The 14,762-nt window shown below is 41.2% G+C and overlaps 1 protein-coding gene across 1 annotated transcript in view; it reads right to left on the bottom strand.

Moving 5' to 3' along the window:
• Positions 1-14,762, bottom strand: part of LOC148408044 (cadherin-12-like) — a 95,163-nt gene that overhangs the window by 49,532 nt on the left and 30,869 nt on the right. The window contains exon 3 of the mRNA XM_088402033.1: positions 1,457-1,751. Coding sequence (XP_088258159.1) covers positions 1,457-1,751 — 295 coding nt within the window. The remainder of the gene's footprint in view (positions 1-1,456; positions 1,752-14,762) is intronic.

Raw genomic sequence — 14,762 nt, 5'->3', positions numbered from 1 at the left:
CTTCAAAAACTGTCAGTCAGCTACAGTTTTGTGACCGTGTCCTGAGAAGATGACGTCCATCTTTGTAAAAGTATTCCCATTTGTCTAGTTATCACTTTAGGGAACTCCAGCAACATAATAAATCCACCCAACTTTTCTGCTGACTCCGCAAATATGTCATGTTTAGCCCGCATTGACTTTGTCTGCGTGACGGCCGCCGATGATCCGGCGGCCCCGGGGGCAGCAGAATTCCGACAGGCCTAAGACGACTCCGGGTCCGTACCGACGAACTCAGCAGAAGACAACAGGTAGAAACTGCACTTCTGGAGGCACTTTTGAATATTCCCAAGGTTCAGGCGACTGATGTCGCCGTGTTTTCCTTCAGAACAAGAAAATGAGCTGAATTATTTATTCCGACCGGCCTCCCCTGCAATTCCGCCCTCCGCGGGGCTTTGGTGACCTTGGAGATGATTTCTACAATCGCAAGCGTGATTCCACATCCGGCGTCAAGGTGAACGCCGGCTTTGCGTTACAAAAAGAAAGCAACAAGGAAATTGGACTCGGTAAACTCTGAACAGAGAGCGCTGACTGCGGATTCATTATGAAAGCTATCATGATATACGCGACATTCATAGCTCATCAACAGAAGGCGGTGCATTGACGCTGCACTAATTATGAACATTCGTCACTTGCTACTCTCCGGTATGAACGTTTTCGCTTGCAATTATTTTGTGTCCTTCGCTGACAACATTTTGCGTCAAATCCCTGCATCAGGTGTTTTTTTTTTGTTTTGTTGTTGTTTTGTCATCCTCTGTGAACATGACGCATTATGATCCATTTTGAAAGCTACAACCTGAAATGTATTCGACAGCATCTCTAATCCGACTCCTGCTCCCACCTTGACATCGTTCCTGAAGGCTTTTGTGGAAATTCTTTTAACTTTGTGACATCAGAGTTTCATCGTTTCCCCTATAGTTTTCCACTGCTTTGGAAGTGTGCCCTTTGTAGACGTTTCACCTAGTGACTTTATTGTATAAAACAGATGTCGCAATATATTGTGAGTCCAATGGACGAGTCTGAGACGAGTCAGAGGAGTCAGCGTCGAGTCAGAGTCTGGGTTTGAGTACTATAGCCCTGCCTCATTTACTTGGAGCGCCTCTGCTCCGCCCCTCTCCCCCTCCTTCTTTACTCTGTCCCTCCATGTGACTATTTTTTTTTTGCACTTGCTCCATAGGTAAACACTCACAACTATAGTGGTAACGTGCTTAGATGAAGCGTTCTCCAAAAGCCATGGGTTATAGTGAAAAGCCGTTCAAAAGATTTTGTTCATCTGTTCATCCTGTTCAACAACGTCACCCCGCCACGACAAGTTTTGTTGTTGCCAGTGTTAGTCATATGTTGGTGTCCTCTGTTTGCTAACTTTAAAGTCTCTAGATACTCCGCGCCGCAAAAAGACGGCGGTTCGGTGGTGACTCACCTACGGGCGACATCTCCGGAACGGTGGCCCGATACGGCCCCTCCAAGAACTTGGGCTCGTTGTCGTTGATGTCTTGCACCTTGATGACAAACTCCGACTCGGGCTCCAGGGGTCTGTTGCTGTTGAGGTCGACGGCCTGCGCGCGCAGCGTGTAGTAAGGCTTCTCCTCGCGGTCCAGACTCCGTAAGGCGTGGATGTCCCCCGTGGTTTGGTCGATGGTGAAAATGGAGCCGGCCCCTTCGCCCGAGAGCGTATACTTGACCGCGCTGTCGCCCTGATCCAGGTCAGTGTGCAGCTACCAGACAAAAAAGGCGAGGGAAGACAGGTTGAGCGCAAACGCTGACACAGATAATGACGCGGCGGGAACGCCGGGTGGAAGGAACTGACACAAAGTGTGACTCGTCCGGGACAGCGGAGAAAAACTCAAAGCCGTACGGACGCTGTCAAGAGAAAAAGCAAATGATTGCGCTGTCAGAATGTTCCCTTGACTAATGAGGATAAATTTCTCATAAATAATACATGCTCGCTGCAGAAATTAAGACCTGATTCTATTCACGTACGACGCTTTGGTGTGAAGCGTCTCCGAGACTCAATAAAAAGGAAGTACTTCACAGCTAACGGACTGCGATAACCTCTGACTCCATCTTTCTGGAAGCTGTAGATACATCCTGTTGTAAGCAACAAAGTTGCATTTACTTTAGATTAGTCATCAAACTGAAGGTTTACTCAAGTCAATGTCCTCTTATTAGCTCCCGAGGTCTGTGTGAAAGACTCAGTCGTTGACCTTTCAAGTAAATTATTGGCGAAGACAGCAAAGACATGATTGCCACCCTCGGAATCAGCGCTAGAGAAGCAACAACTTCCGAACATCCATTTTCTACTCTGCTTACCCTGTTCGGGGTCATCGGGTCCCAACTCACAAATTTGTTTTCAGCAAGCCCAAAACACTCCAGTAGTGAGAAGTAACAATGTTCAGCACTTTCACTATTTTTTTCTTTTTTTTTTAACACAAGCATCGGCACTGGGAGCTGAAACGGGTGCTCGGGTAATTTAAGGATCTGGGTTTCAAAAATGCTTGAGGCATTTTTTCTTACCCTGGATACAGGCTTGTTAGAGCACACAACAAACGACGCAATGCTGTTCTGCCGTAACAAATGACTTAATTACGTTAACATTGACATACGGCGGCTGTTTCGAGTGTTTGCCAGTGGCTCGGGCGCCATTACAGCAGTACCTAGCATAAATCAACCCCGTGCGAGTGCTCCATATAGGCTGGCGCGATAGGCGTAAAGGAGACTATGCAGACTATGATGCTCGCAGCTCTTGAAATGCTTGAAAGAAACAAGTCTTAACAGAGCAGTCTAGTGGTCTGTAAGAAAGTAGACAAGGGAAAGAGGCTATGAAGGGAGGAACTACAAGAAGGGAGTCAAATATAAGACAATGTTAATGTTTATGTTTTCGGTCATTGCTGTCTCATTATAGCCACACGGGGAGTTCTCATGTACGTTAAACGAAAGGTTCTTCAGGTGGTCACTAAACAACAAAACTTTTTTTCATTAGACTAGTTAAAATGATCTGCTTCGATTTTTTTTGTCAGTAATTGAGTTTAGGTTCAAGGTTAAAATAAGGATCACAATATTTTTAACCTATCAATAAATGAAACATTTCCGTTAACCCCTGGGGGAAATTTGGCATATTTTTGATGTGTGATATCAAAGGAAAAGCATACAAAAAAAGAATACCCTAGGAGGCCAAAATAGTGCATAGGCTGTCAAAACGTGACGATTTTCAATATTCCACGCTGCCATTGCTTCTGAGTGCTACGTGTCAAATTTAGCCCATGTCAGGCTCATTTACTGCCATTCAAAACTGGAAATAAATGTTTTGAAGGGTTGAAAGTCAATATCGATTTATATTTGACGATGTTTCAACGTCCGCCCGAGTTGCGTGATAATAAGGCCAGGCTCGTGAAAAATCCTCGGACACTCGGGGATTGAAGGAGTATCGCTTATAATTTCATCACATTTTTCCAGTGATGATCACGCTTACCCGTGTGAAAGAATACCGCCAAGATCACAACGGCTCAATACCTTGGTGATGTTTGAACCGTACTTTGTTGAAACGGTTGGCGTTGCGAAGGTTGGCGCCATCTTTTCATGTGTTTGTTTTTCTCGAGGCTTTAATGGCTGAGCAGATGAAGGCCTAAAATAAAGAAGCCGCTAACGACGTTAGCGCGGTCTGCTCTTGTGATGTTTCTACTCCCGTACGACGACGCGCAAAGAAAAGCAATCATCCAACAGATGCGCCGTTTTTGTTGCCCCGACTTCAAGTTTGCCGTCTCCTGCGGGCATTCTTTGGCTGCCAGCCGTCGACTTTAAGAGCGTCTTCGGGTGCTCGTGGGTTTGTACGTTTTTAATAATACACCGTGTTTGTTGCAGGGGCGCCGAACAGATTGGTAAGGCGCCCCCGCCGGGGTGGGGAAGACTTTGAAATTTGCCAAGCTGTTATTGCTTCGTTTACCGTCCGCGCTTATTGTTTCTTTTTCTCCACGTGGATTCGGCCGCCGCAGATGCTAACCGTTACATGAAAGCACTTTGTTTGAGACCTAGCTTGCGGCGCCTCGCGAAGCCTACAGACGGACTCTATATATATATATATATATATATATATATATATATATACATATATATATATACACAGTATATACAGTATACAGTATATACAGTATACAGTATATACAGTATACAGTATATACAGTATATATATATATATATATATATATATATATAAAAGACATGAAAACCATGCACATCATGTGGTTGAAGATGACAATCATACGCATGGAGTTTATACACACACTGGTGTGCACACTCAGTGCTCGTTGATCTATTGTCTAATCCGCACAAATTGTAGCTAAAACGCAAATGGACTTTTTTTGTTCCCTGCATAGTGAAAAGAAAATCATTATCGTTTTTTTTTTTTTTTCGATCATGTGTCTGCTGCGTGTGCCAATTAATGAATCATTTGATACACTTGATTTTCATTGTTTAAATTAATGGCATTTTCCCTTATTCATTATAAGACGCGAGTGTTTTGTGTAAAAACTAATGAGGTGAGACACAGTTTCTTTTCACGTTTTTTTCCATTTGCATTTCTGATTCGGCGCCATGTGCAATTTTGCTTTTGCGACGACAAAAAAAGGCAAACACTTGCCGCCATTCAATTTTAAAACTGACGAGCAGATTTCTAAAATAAATTTTGAATCGTTAAATATGTCAAGCTCATTTTGACACGGCTCCTTTTCGAGGGAGAGGTTTTGGTAAACGCCATTCAAACGCCCACTGTTCTACGGGGCCAATGGGTTTTTGTTACCATGACAACAGGGGCAGTGGAAACAGGAATGGTGACGAGACAACAACCTGGAGTCAGAACAGACAAAGGTGAGACGAACAACTATCGATGATGCGGACGACACTTCAAAACTAAGCTGTGTGTTGCGTAGATCTGTGCATATGGCGCATGCAGCTGGCGTATTTTCCATCAATTTGTTCTAAAAATGCAGCTCTCTTTACATTGTGAACTTATTACCTTAATTCCCCAAATATAAAACGCAACCGTGTATAGGATACAACCTTAATTTTGGGGTAATTTTCTGGTATTTTCTATGATACTGTGTATAAAACGCACCAACACCTTGGCACGAAGTTTTTTTATCCTTCTCTTTGCGACGGAACTCAAGTTCATGATCCTCTCCGTTTTAGTAATAATTCTGTGTGTGAACAAGGATGGTCTCGGACATTGGTTCAGTCTGCTCGCTTCTTTTCTTGAAAATAATGCTGTGTTTAAATGATTAAGGTAACCATGTATGTATATTTATATAAAAAAAAAAAACAATGTTTTATGCTTACAATGGTCCCCATTGTAAACGTAATCAAACATTTGCTAGAATCTTAGAATCTTTTCATCGGATAACAACATTTATCCAGTTTGTCATGTTTTTTTTTGCTGTGTATTTGAAATGTTATAAGCCGTTTTTTGCTTTTTTATGGAAAAAAACATCTGTATGTTTGTCCCCAAAGTTGGAATCATTTAGATCAATTTATCAAGGCCTTTGGTAGGTCAATAATTCCTAACAACACTGATTTCTATGCATTTTCTGGGGGGAAGGAAGCAATGTATTAAAAAAAAAAACAACTATTTTCTACTTGCAATTAAGAAGCGCATTTTCTGCAATACACGTGCTATGTAAAAATGTGGTTGGGTCCACCTCATTCTCACAGTACTTTCCACGCTCCAGGAATATGAATTCTCAGCGTGATCTCCATATTAATCGGAGTCTTGCAGAGAGTTCCCGGCCGGGGGAGATACAGTAGTATTGCGCCGCGATGTGCACCGAGCGGCGCCTCTCATCTGCTATGCACAAAGGTTGCATATTGATTAATTTGACTGATTTGGGCGCAGAATGTAAGCAGCCCGTGTAGCAAATGCTGTAATTGGATTTCTGCAGCCGGGATTATACGGCGCACCTCCAAGGAATGCGCGCCCCGAGCCTGGGAATGGGCCCACCGAGCCTGACCAATCGGGTTTTACTTCCACATGAGCTCTGCTTGCGGATGCTTTACCCCAAAGGGGGCGCTGTGGAATCAAAACTTTTGGTGACGGCGTGAGAATGTTTGGAAATATGTTATAGTATATGCAGTAATATACGCTGTATACCATAAGGTGATAGTCCGTGAAATGGCGTGTGGGCTCATCGCCCGAGGTTATTTGTTTATTTATTTTATTTATTTACGCTCGCTCATTCATTCAACTCGACTGTTAGGAACTTTCAAGTTTTTTTTTTTTTTTTTTTTATGCTGTTTCTAAAAATCTAAATATGGAATTATTTTCCCCCAATCATTTCCAAAAACTATATGTTGTCAATGAATAAATACATAAAAGTGTATCTTTAATTTATATCTAAAACTGCTATAGTTAGCGGGTACATAAAAATTTTTCATGGTTTCGATCACTATTGGCACAAACGGATGATAAAATGCTAATGCTAGCTATTGCTAAAAGGTACAATAAGTGCATTATACAAGATAAATACAACTTTTTTTCAAAAATAACACTTCTCATACTGTATGTACACTATTTATAAACCAGACAATAACTATATGACAAAGCAAAAGCCCTAAAATGGCATGGATGCTAGCACATGCACACTCCCCGTGGATTTCTTCAAAACCAAATATTCTTTAAGAAATCCCATTTTAACAGTAAAGCTAAAATTTGAAATATTACTAAAGTCTTTGAGTTTTCAGCAAAACATTTTTAGAGGGAGAAAGAGCATGTTCAATTTACAGAATTTTACCATACACTTTGGGCACTCCTTGCTAACCCGTTGTGAATAGCAAGCATGTTTATACGCTATACATGCTAATAACCTTGTCAGACATTGCAATACATCATGTTATTTCATGCCGCAGATCCAATTAACTCCCGCGAATTAATCGATTAAGATAAAGCCACACCTGAAACCCTTGTTTGTTTATCTCTCCGCGTTAGCGAGCGGCAGAGAGGCGGCTACGCGCTAGCATGGAAGTACAGTAAAGCGGCGGAAAAAAAGCTCAGGCGTCAGAAACGGTGCGGCGAGGTTATTATAGCTGATCAATATCAGCGCGCGGGCCATTTCTCGGCGGATGACACCTCGCTATCTGTAGCGGCGTCGCGCCTCCGCCGCGAGGCTAACGGCAGCGCGCGGACTAAACCGAGTCTCGTATGAAAAGTCGACATGCTATCTGCGTGTTGTGTGTGTATAAGCGAGGGCACAAATTTGAAAAGATTGACGGATAAGACATGTAGCCCACGATTCGTTAGCTCATTGCCGAGCAAAGATGTGGAATTGCGTCTCTAGTTTGTGTTGATGACTGGTGACTGGGTCAAAACCAACCCGGGACTAAAAACTTTAAAAGGCTGTTATGGAAATGGAACTTTTTGGAGCTTTCGTTATGAATGTTCATTTCTCACCCTCCTCTTGGTTGGCCATTTTTTTTTAGCGTTTGTCTCGATTATTCGACTTTTTCTGCATTAGCGCAGTGCGACGCCAGATGTTTGCACAAGTTAGCATGTTTGTTGACAATATAGCCACAGAGGTCAAGCATCCACCTGACTGCTGTCGTCTTATCACGCCGGCCACACACACGACAGGAGCGATCGTTATTGATCGGCCCGATGCCTTTTCTCATATCACACTTGATTAAGCGACGTGGCCCATTTTTTCTTTTTTCTTACGCCGACATGGGACAAGAATGTCACCGTGCGGACAAGACGGACGCTCATGTAAGCGGTACCAAAGGCGATCATATCGCCGTGGAAATATGAGGATGGACATTGGAGGAGAAAGTCCATTAAGCAGGAAAAACATAGCAGGCTTTTTTCCGACGGAACAGACGAATGGTCGTCATTAGCTTTGATTTGAGCTGTTCACCCAGCGACATTTATCATCCAGTTAGTGGCCTCTTAACCAGGAGCGGATTCCTTTATGAGCATCACTGAAATCGCAACTTTCACCGCTATGGCCCAAAGAGTTCTTCTTTTGGTAAGAAAAATAAAATAAAATAACCGCAAAACCGCAAAAAAAAAACAACAAAAAACGCAATTAACAATCATGTCCACTGGGTGGTATTATCATGCTTTATATGACCATGAAATGGTGGCTGTTGTTTGGTGCTATAGAAGACGGTTTCATTAACATATGTCTAAATTTCACCAATCACGTACATTACAGGTGAAACAATGTATTGCTAAGGTTGAAATAATAAAAAAAAGCCTTTAATTAGGGAATTAAAAAACTTCTATCTTGCATATCCTCGCCAAGAGCCAATCAGAGAAAAAAAAATGCAGATTTGGTCTACATTCATTGCTTACTTGAAACGCATCCCAGAATCCTCTTCTGGGTGTAGACAGGGTGTAACTCCGAATAAATCTCTGAATAAGCCTCTGTCAAAATGTCTTAAATTGGGACACGGTAAAGCAAGGTCAATCCAACTACAAGGTATCGCTTTGTACCTTTTTTCCAGTCGCAATCCGGTAGCTGTTCCCGAGCATATTATCTGGTTTCACGCCCCGTCACTGTAAAGGTGACGACATTTCCAGCAGCTCTATCAAATATCCATCTCATTAAAAGATCATCAACTATCTCCTCAGTGGCGTCAGCGCGTTAGCCACGCCGCTCGCCGGGAAACAAGATGATCGTCAGACCGGCCGCGTCCTCGGCGGGATGGAGGTCAAGCGTCTTTCGGAAACGCAGCTTTTTAGCCGGCCGCCCGCTGTAAACACAAATTTGTCAGACGGGACAGCCAGGGTATCGGAGCGTATTACGGCAAAATTCCAAAGCGTTTAAAAGTAAAGCGCATTTAATGGGGCGTGGCGGAAAAGGTGCTCCACTTTCTCCCTTATGACTCCTCACTGGAAGTTTAGATTCCTAATAAATCTCGGCGGAGGCGGGAAGCGCCATCAATAAAAGCCGGGACGTTTTTTTTTTTTTTCTTGGCGAGCGTTAAGCCAAGGTGCAAACAAGTGGGAAGGAGATGGCGCTTTGCCCTTTTGCTGGAAAAGTGCCTGATTGACTTTTATTCAAATGAGCGACCTTTTGTCTTCCCGTGTCCGAAGCGTTGGCGCGTCACCCGATAGTCACACTGCACTGAACTTTTTGGACATTTCCAAGGGTGACCTCATTCGCACAACAGGAATCGCATCACTTGAATGCATATTTTTATGGCTTTTGATTTTTAAAGAATACATACATTTTTTTTTCCATTTTTCAATTTTTTTTTCCAAGTGTTTGGCTGTTTGTAGTTTCGTAATAAAGTTATCATTTACTTGAAGTAATTAAGTACTCCTCTAATTCATTACTTTAGGTAATTACTTTTTACTTTTTAAAATACTTAAGTAATCAAGCATTAAAGGAATTAATTGCTTTTGTTACTTTTGCCCCAAATAATGTATTACTTGAGGTATTACCTATTGAGTACTTAAGTAAATCAATATTTCGTGCACTGTCTACTGTATTTAGTATAGTGTATATATGTGTATGTATAGTGCAAAGTAAAATTTCCTGAAAAGAATTCAAGTGCACCTAATAACGCAATTCATGGATTACTTTAGTAATTGAAATAATGGATTACTACAGTACTCCAATAGAGCACCCTGGACATACTACCATATTTTCCGCATTATAAGGCGCACAGGATTATAAGGCGCACCCTAAATTAATGACATATTTGAAAACGTTTTCTATGACAATATAGTAATACTCAAAGTAATAACAATAATAAGTCAAATAATAACTCATAATAGCATAACTCAATGTCAATATGAGCATCCTTGTTCAACTGTGAACACACAAAAAAAACAGGTAAAGCTTACTTTATCGGTTCCTTCCCCGTCTACGAATCCCAATCTCAATATTGATCCATATATAAGGCGCGCCGGATTATAAGGCGCACCATCAGCTTTTGAAAAAAATTAAGGCTTAATAAGGTGCGCCTTATAGTGCGGAAAATACGGTAGTCCTCGTTTTGAGGCGTTTGGTAGTGCCGGTGATTCGCATTACACCAATCCAAGGTATCTTCGAGTTTTTGGGACCGTTCTGAATGACTGCGAGAATACTTTTATCCAATGAGCAACCTTGACTCATGCTAACAAGCTAATAGCTTTGATTCCATTGATTTTCTTGAATATAATATTTAAATATAATGACGGCGATATCCGAAACGTTCCCTTATACCCCAAATCCGTCTCAATTTGTCTTTAAAATGAACACATCGCCGCCTCTCTTTTTGTAGGTCTCCTTCCTGCCTGCACAGCTGTTAGTCCAGATGTTCCTGGAGACTTATCCCCGAAAGGTCACGTCCCCACGTCCTACACCAACACCGGGACTCCACATTTACAGTACGGCCATGAAAATATAGCTTCCACTTCCTTTGAATATTTCAGGTTATTCCGTAAATATTTTAGGTTATCCCGTTCAATATTCCAACCGGTTCTCGGAATTAATTCGTATGTAATTACAGTATCCCCCTGTGAAGGAAATGAATGTTAAAATCCAAAGTGACGTGACTCTCATTCCAATCAATCAGAAGCAAAATTACGGGAGGGCGACGGCCGCGCTCGGTCGGAACGCTGACGGCTGACGTTTGCGCGCACATCCTCGCCGTTCCGCGTGAGCTAATTGGCAGATTAACCCCCCTGACGTCCTCGCCGCTTGAAACGCTAATGTGCAATGATGTGGAGGACGCGCACCCTAGGACGTGCTCTTAGCAGCGTAAATTGATTAATCAAAGGGGAAAAAAAAAGACTCGGATACAATTTTAGGCTTGTTGCGTAGCATTTTTGTCCTTGATTCCTCTTATTATGCATCAAAGTACTGGGTTGGCGTCGGAAACATTTTTGACTGGCAAACTGGTTTGAACGTATTAGCAAGTACGTTCAAATGTAGATGCAAAAATGTTCGCGCATACTTATAAAAATAAAAATGCAATGAGGCATTGATTTACACATGTGGCATTTTGGGGAAAATACATATCAAATGGAAGTAATAAAACGATAAAAATAGCATCCTAAAAAAATGCTATTTTTTAGCATTTAGCTTACAAATGTTTGATCATATTGTATTTGAAACTTATGTTCAAATCTTTTTGCAAAAATGACTTCATTCTTATACACTAAATGCAACAAAAGTATTCAGTTTTTTTCCCATAATGCCATGGGGTATGTGACTACGCATACCTTGTGGCATTATGGGAAATTAATACTAAACGGACATAATAAAACAAATCAAAACTGTGCATCAACAACGTTTACTTAGCTCATTTCTGAACGTATTGGTATCATGTTGGCCAAATGATAAATATAAATATATTTTTTATTATATTTTTAATTGTGCATGCACAAGTCAAAACACATTGAATTATGGGGGAAAAAATGTTTATAGCATTCAGCTAACAATAACGTTTGCTTATCTTCGTTCAAACGCACATGCAAAAATGTTTCCACATTCTTATACACTAAATGCAAAAAAAAAAAACATTTTTTTCCCATAATGCCATGGGGTATTGACTGTTTTGAGCCAATTTGCGACCATGTTCAATTGTACTTTGAAAAATGTTTTTTCCCATCATGCCATGGGGTATTCGTAAAATCCATTCTAAACATTTTGACTTCAAATACTAGCGTTTGTTAGCGGCATGGCTAGCTCCCTATCCCCCTTTGCTATGTACAAACACATAAAACTCAATTTTCCTTAATACTTCCCCTTTAAGAGGACAGACTTTTAACAAGATTTCCAAGGTGGCCAAGCATCTCGGGATGAGGCGAGGCGAGCCTTTAAAAGGCCTCGTGTAAAACATGCTCCATGACTTTCATAAGTGTTAGCGGTAAAAATTTGGATGGCGGAGACAGATGCGGAGCAACCTTATTTGCACCTTGGCGAGCGACGAGGACAATTAGTACCGGCGGCAGCTTGCTTGTTTGTTTTTTACCTTTGGAATGAAGGGAGCGCAAAAAAAATGCTGATTCAAAATGTCGGAACCTCAAGATTCAAGTTTCAGGGATAGACATTTCCTCAAACGTCTGTCACGCCCCTTTTTGGTTACAGTGAAGAAATATGTTCGGTTGAGTGAATGAACTTCGTTAATTTAATTCACTACTTGTCATTCACTATTGCCGACTTTACCAGAGATTTATTTGTAGTTGCTCCCTGTCTTGGTCCTGGTTCCAGGTTTCTTGCCGATAAGAGCGTTCTTGGATGCGTTTCAAGTTAGCAATGAATGCAGACCAAGTGTGCATTATTTTCTCAGATTGGCTCTTGGCCAGGAAATGCAAGATAGAAGTTTTTTTTTTACTTCCACAATTAAAACCTTTTTTATAAATACAATCTCAGAAATACTTTGTTTTACTTGTAATGTATGTGACAGGTGAAACGTAGACAAAAGTTAATGAAACCGTATTCTATAGTTGCAGGGCAGGCGGTAATGGATGAGAACGAAATCTATCCTTTAGGATTCATGTAAAGCATGATGATGCCATCAAGGGGACATGATTGTTAATTGCACTCTCATCCCCTTTATTAAAATGATGCTTCAATTGCAGTATAACTGTAGAACCACAAACATGGTGTTACTTTAAGTGCAAGTAGTAAAACAGAAAAAAAAAAAAAGAGTATGCGAGCAGAGAGAAGTAGACCAGCGCCTGACGAATGACGGCCCAGAAAAAAAAAAAAAAACATTGTGCCGACAATCCTTAAGCCACTTTGTTCTCCGGTATGATAATTACGACTTTCGTCAACGTTTTAGGACATGAAACACAATGCAATCAATACGTTGACTTGGGAGTCATTTTTCTATAGGAAAGAGAGCAATTTTCCGTTCCACGCAGCACAGTGGGATAGCGGTCAATAGAAAATTACGACAACTTCTTCGAGGTTATTATTTGATCGTTATTTCACGATTTCATGGAAGCGCTGGCTTGACTGAGGCCAATCAGAAGTATTGTGCCTTTTCAGTTTGAAGTTTTCCAAACAAGCTAATCCAGGGGTTTTCCCAAACACGAAACACCAAAGGAAAATGAAAACCATTTACCACAATTTCTATTCCGAACACAGACGGAAATAAAGATCATTCGATTTTATTATTTGAAGCAGTTTTATGGTAAGCACTGGGATTAGAGATACATCATGTCATACTTTAGCGTTCAAGCCATCGGTGTCTAAAATTTGGCCCGGGGGCCATTTGTGGCCCGCCATCTTGTTGTCTGCGGCCCGTGGCATGTCGTAAACATAATTTAATGCGAGAATCTCAAAAAGATATAGGTGCTAGTACTAATACATTGGTTTACATAATGTAGAGATTTCCCAATCATGCAAGGATAATGAAAAACGATTTACGACAATTTCTATTCCGAACACTGTGGAAAAGAAAATTTTAGAAGAAAATAATGTCTTCCGCTTACAATGTCAAAATCCGGTTTATGAAGATACGACATTAATAATTATTGAGTAACTTATTAAATTGGTCAATTTTTCTTGTTTTCAGACTCTAGTGGGATACAAAAAAACATGAAAATTCTTGAAAATTAATAATATCTATCGCTATAGCTATATCTACAGATATAGTCCTTTGATTGATATTACTGTGTTCAAAAATGAAAGTCCATCTTTCCGTGCGTGAAAAAGTTTGCACACCCTGAGCTAAGCCTCGCCCTCCGGACACGTATAATAAATGTCAACAAAAAAATAACAGAATACATTTTTTTAAATTGCGAAAAGGCCTTCAAAGTGACCTTAGCGTGTATGCAGAAAATGAGAAGTGAAAACGTTATCTGCAGCTCAAAGGACAAAGTCAAGCGCTAATAGCATAACTAGCTGATCCGTAACGCCTTGGCTGACTCCCCCGCCGCCTCTCTGGCGTTCTCCCCCGACTTCCCGTGACGGCGAATTCTGCACGCTGTCATGACTGACGTCCCGTCTCGTTAATCGCGCCAAAGTTGGAATTGCGTTCGGCGGCGAGGGGTGAGCTATTAACCTAGCCAGGCGCTAACTACCTTTGCTAGCTTTTCAATTACTTTTGGATATGTTCCGAAAGTATTTACTAAAAGCATAGCGTTTTTTTTTTTTTTCTCGAATGCTATCGTGCATAATGTAACAATAATAATATATAAAATAATAATAACAACAATAATAAAAATAAAATGTTGAAAAATATCTAGGATTGGATTTTTGGACTGTTTAAAAAAAAAAAAACGTGAAAATCAGTCTTTGGCATTGAATGAGTTACTCTAGGTTGCACTATGTATTTTATTTTATTTTTTTTAACCAAACTAACTGATTGAAATTGATTATGTACTGATTGAAACAGCAGACTTGTGATTATTACCCAATCAATACATGATTGACTTTTGGGCCCACTTTTTAAGAAGTAGTGGTTTTGAATGCACCGGCTTTCATTTCCAACCTTGGGGAACAATCTGCACGAGAGCACCAGGGTGCGCCGATGAGAGCTCCGAACTGCCGTGTTTGGATGTGCTGACCACACAGAATACTTAGTTGACCCTGCTCGCGTGCATCCCCAAGTGTGTGTGTGTGCACGTGTGTGTGTGAGTGTGCGTGCGTGCACTGACCAAGCAGAAAACAACGGAAGCGATACAGCGGACAAAATGGGATTTGACTGTGCCGCTCGTCCACCCTAACGCTGGACTTTTATGGCGCGGCACAGGGGGTAGGTCAATTGTAAAGGAATACAAGACGACGGATGCGCGTGCCAGG

The sequence above is a fragment of the Hippichthys cyanospilos genome, chromosome 19 (genome assembly GCF_059441005.1).
Source record: "Hippichthys cyanospilos isolate Australia breed blue-spotted pipefish chromosome 19, RoL_Hcya_1.0, whole genome shotgun sequence".
In the NCBI taxonomy this organism is placed as follows: Eukaryota; Metazoa; Chordata; class Actinopteri; order Syngnathiformes; family Syngnathidae; genus Hippichthys; species Hippichthys cyanospilos.
This window is presented reverse-complemented; position numbering and strand designations above follow the sequence as displayed.